This window comes from Limulus polyphemus, unplaced genomic scaffold (genome assembly GCF_000517525.1).
Source record: "Limulus polyphemus unplaced genomic scaffold, Limulus_polyphemus-2.1.2 Scaffold2572, whole genome shotgun sequence".
Lineage (NCBI taxonomy): Eukaryota > Metazoa > Arthropoda > Merostomata > Xiphosura > Limulidae > Limulus > Limulus polyphemus.
In genome coordinates, this window is record NW_013668182.1 from 108013 (window position 1) to 112770 (window position 4758).

General features: G+C 31.3%; 1 protein-coding gene across 1 annotated transcript in view; it reads left to right on the plus strand.

The window, feature by feature from the left end:
• The window catches only part of LOC106467335 (laminin subunit alpha-2-like), a gene marked incomplete at its 5' end in the record, with an annotated part of 162333 nt that overhangs the window by 107705 nt on the left and 49870 nt on the right, over positions 1 to 4758 (plus strand). The window contains 2 exons of the mRNA XM_022395494.1: positions 1038 to 1176; positions 4184 to 4289. Coding sequence (XP_022251202.1) covers positions 1038 to 1176; positions 4184 to 4289 — 245 coding nt within the window. The remainder of the gene's footprint in view (positions 1 to 1037; positions 1177 to 4183; positions 4290 to 4758) is intronic.

A 4758-nucleotide genomic window follows, 5' to 3' on the forward strand; every position in this document is an offset into this window, starting at 1 on the left:
TGTGGTTGAGTTGGAGTATTGAAATTAACACATGCATGTAGGATCAGAGAAATTATCAGTACGCTAATTACTATTTATGATATGCTGATATATATAGATATATTCTTTTAAGCATATTTTTTCAGCAAAACATTACTGCAAAGTATTAATTACCAGAATTCGTAATAAACTCGTGCCTAATTGTTAGACACAATTCTATGAATTTTGCAGGTGTAGCTATATGAAATAATACCAGCTTTGTACTATTGTAATATAGTCTTCTACCTTGAATGGGTAATTAAGAGTACCTGATGATGACGAAACCTTGTCGAAACGTTGTACATTTGCCGTTATGTTAAACTTGTATTAAAGTTTTTCTTCATTACCCATTCAAGCCATCTCCAGCCATTATTAGTCTCAAAGTGGGTTACTCATCATCAAATTAGAGGGGAAAATGTTTGCAGGATCCAAAACTGAGAAAAAACGGGTGGTGGACTTGTAAAATATAAAACAATAAGGGTAAGAAATGGTAATTAAATATGGAAATGCCTAACAATTTTTAAAACAACTTAATGCATCAAATTTTTCAGATGACCATAATAACAATGTATAAACATGTATCTTCACCTAAATCTTGTAGTATTTGTATTTGAAAATGTATGCATTAAATCATAACTTTAGAAATTAAACTGTTAGTAAATTTATTACTTTAATTCAAACATTTTGTAATATTTTTGTGCTTAAAATTTAGATAATTTTGTTAAAAGTGCAATCAATTAAAAATAATGAAGGGATGTGTCCATAAGGTAAATGTAACATCAGAATGAGTGCTAAAATTAAACTAAGATAAATTATGTACAAAAATCATTTTGTACAGTTAAAGATATTTATAATTCATCATGGTGTCCATATATATTGACAAATTTTGCAAGTTCTATTAAAATACATCTTGGAAACATTTGACACTGACACAAAAAAGATAATTATGCATTTTAGAAAGATAAATCAATTTCTTTTAAATTTTAATATTTTGTTTAAATTACTTAAAATGTCTCTAGTCGTTTTAGTGCAACAAAGGAAGTTTCAGACCTTCCACTGAAAGCAGCAAAAGCATACAAAGATATTGTAGATGCACTGAATGCAGCGGAGGAAGCTGCCAGGAAAGCTGAATCTGCTGCAGAAAGAGCTTATAATGTGGTAAGATCTCAATGTATTGTGCTGATGTCATTTTTTATGATGGTTAAAAATAAGTGTTTATCAAAGTTTATGGTGGGAAAAAGTTAAACTAATTATTTCTAAGTCACCAAACAGAAAAAAGTTATCATTCAAAGAATTATGAAAAACAAAAAAGTCTTAAAACATCAGGCCTGATGTACAGTTAATATGTAAAGCTGAATGGGCTTCATGGAAAAATGCTAAATTCAACATGGTTAAATTAATTCAAAATAAATAATTTGCATAAAATCTGTTAGCCATTTTGTTTATTTATTGTTCTTTTTATTAATGATATTGGTGTACTACTATTGAATATAATTACTTATTTTATTAAACTTGTATTATAAAGATTAATTAGCATTGTTAGCTTAGAATTTGTATTTAGAATAAACCTAAATCTCCTAAGCTGGCTGAACCTTGTGAGATATTGGGTTTATGGTCGAAAATATTGTTAACAGCAAGAGTACATAAACAATGAAACAACGCATTGTAATTGTTATACATAAGAAAAGTATATTTAATTAGCTATACTGCTGGCCATGTTAATTTTTAGGTTTTTCTCTAAGTACACAACTTGCTCTCATTGGTAGTCAATATTATTAATTGTAAACAGGGTAAAAAGGACATAGAACTGGTATTGCCATGAAAAAAGGTTGATACTTGAAAAGACTGATTTTTATTTGATCTTTTCCTCCATTTCTGAAGCTTATTGTATTTCTTGTGTGATATATTGGATCTTTATTCATTTTATGTGTATTTAACATTTCGGCTTTGTGTTTAGGCTATTTGCAAGTTACACTTGCATTTTGATACTGTTATTTGTATAAGAAAAATATTTACGGTGGTTAAGTTGTGTTCCTATTTTAACACAGTATAGCAGCTCGTAGAATGGCTCTGAGTTTTTTTGTTGTTTTTTTCAAGCACACACTTTTAGCTGAAAGCTCCATCATCTCTTGACCAATTTTGAGATCTAATTACAGTTTTGGACTCAGACGGTCAAACCCTTTTGATTGATATATTTGACCGTGCCCAAGGTCTCGTAGATTAATTTACTCTAATCCTGCCTAAAGGAAATTCAATTTGAAGGTAGGCTGGTAGAGATCCTGATGAGTAATATAATTGAATTGGGTATATGGGCACCCCATGCTTGGTATTGCTGGTGCACAAAAATATAGCTAATAAAAAGAAAAAAAGTGCTGTAGCTATTGAGGATTCCCTCTTGTTTTTTATAATAACTTAAAAGTATAAAAAGTATTTTCAAAATTACTGCTTTAAGGATTCTGTATTTGCCAGAAGTTCTTCATCATCAGCTATTGAGATGTGGGTTTAGTTCAGCTTAAGCAACATATTTTTGAATTTCTTAAAGCTATAATCTCGAACATCCTTAATCCAGTTGATATCATATACAACACTTATCCTGAAGTGTTACTTTCTTTAGCCTGTCAAGTCAAGGAATTTATCTACTGTTTCATTGGATAGTTGTGTTGTATTTTACTTTATTTATGGAGAAATACCTTGTAGCTATTGCACAGAGCAAAGATATTTCTGTATTACAGTACCTGTTTTATGATCAATCAGCTAGAGAGAAAAGGTTTACTGGGGAGAAAAGTTGGCTTTTTACTTTGAGAGAGCCAAGATCAAAGTCTCTTGCATGTCTTACATGTCATAGTTGCTGATCATGTAATTATATTCAACTGCATGCTACTTGCTCATTCTTATCTGTTTACATCTTTATAATGCAGTAGTACTTCCACTCCAACAATTAATTGTATTCTTCAGTTCTTTTATCTTAAGATAAAATGATTTATTTTCAATCAGACTTCAACACTGTGACTTGCCTCTTTCATTTCACCTGACAAATAGTTACACCAGCTGTTTTTAATCAGACTTCAACACTGTGACTTGCCTCTTTCATTTCATCTGACAAATAGTTACACCAGCTGTTTTTAATCAACTTCAACACTGACTTGCCTCTTTCATTTCATCTGACAAATAGTTACACCAGCTATTTTTAATCAGATTTCAACACTGTGTCTTGTCTCTTTCATTTCACCTGACAAATAGTTACACCAGCTATTTTTAATCAGACTTCAACATTGTGACTTGCCTCTTTCATTTCACCTGACAAATAGTTACACCAGCTGTTTTTAATCAGACTTCAACACTGTGACTTGGCTCTTTCATTTCACCTGACAAATAGTTACACCAGCTGTTTTAATCAGACTTCAACACTGTGACATGGCTCTTTCATTTCACATGACAAATAGTTACACCAGCCCTTCCATGTATTAGCTCCATGAACTATCATTTTTTGTGGAGATGAAGTGCTTGTGTGCTATGTTGAACCCTGATTTTAGTACACACCCACTAGTAACAACGACAGTATGTTCCACAATAATAGCTCTCAGTAAATCTGCTGGCTTACAATGCTAAAACTGGTGTTTGATACTCATGGTGGACAGAGAACAGATATCCCTTTGTTAACAACAATCAAACCATGATAACAAAACTACTAAAATACAAATCTGTCTTGTTATTCACAGAGGTGTAGGAAGATATATTAACCTAGAGGTGCAATGATATCTGAAATTGCCCTGGTAGGCTATCCCTGACACAGGGGCTTTGGGAGGTGCAGCCCCCAGATGTTGATGATGTTTAGTTTTTGAAATGGTAAAAATTAATCATAAACACAATCGAGATGTGTATACATACCTATATATTGGTAGCTAGCTACGGTTATTTTACAAAAATTGCTTCAGCAACCCATACCCCCCCCCCCCCCCCGGTTCCCTATATTTTGATTCACTAATATAGTTATTGTAGCATAAATTTGTTAATATATAGTTTATTATTTTAACCTTTTGTCATCTCACTAGACTAATCAGTATAATAATAATACTACTAAATATAGTTGTACAAGCATCTTTATATGTAATTTGTGAAAGTTACGAGAGCTATTAATGACATCATTCAACATTGCTTGATGTAGGCATACCCAGGAACAGATGATGCTTTAACAAAGCAAGCCAAAAGAGCCCGTACTAAAAGTGAAGAGCTACTTAAAGAAGCCGCAAACTTGCGTGATGAAGTTCCAAGTAAAAATTTCACATAAGTTTTGGATAAAATAATACATATTTCATTATAATTAATTTCCTTTTGAAAATATATTGCCTGGATTAGCAGAAGTAAAAATACTGTGTTCTTTAGCAATATCAAAGTGAAAATAAGGTTATAAAAGGATTTCACAATGAAAATAACGGAAGCTGCAAGTGAAGGTATTTGGTTTAGCAAGGGCTTATTTTCCTCCATGCTATTGAATACATCAGTGAGAAAAGTTATAAATAAATAAATAGTCTTTAAACTACTGATTACAATAATTGTTTATAGGTGATTCAAATCAGGTATAAAACAATAATGAATTAAATATTGCATTACTGTTATTGGTCTAGATTGTCAACTTATTGTCATAATGCATAATGTCTATATTCTATTTAGTTCTATTCAATATTTTATAGTTCTATTTAATACCTTTTTGTAAGGGTAGAGGTTGGGAGTTTAATTAGT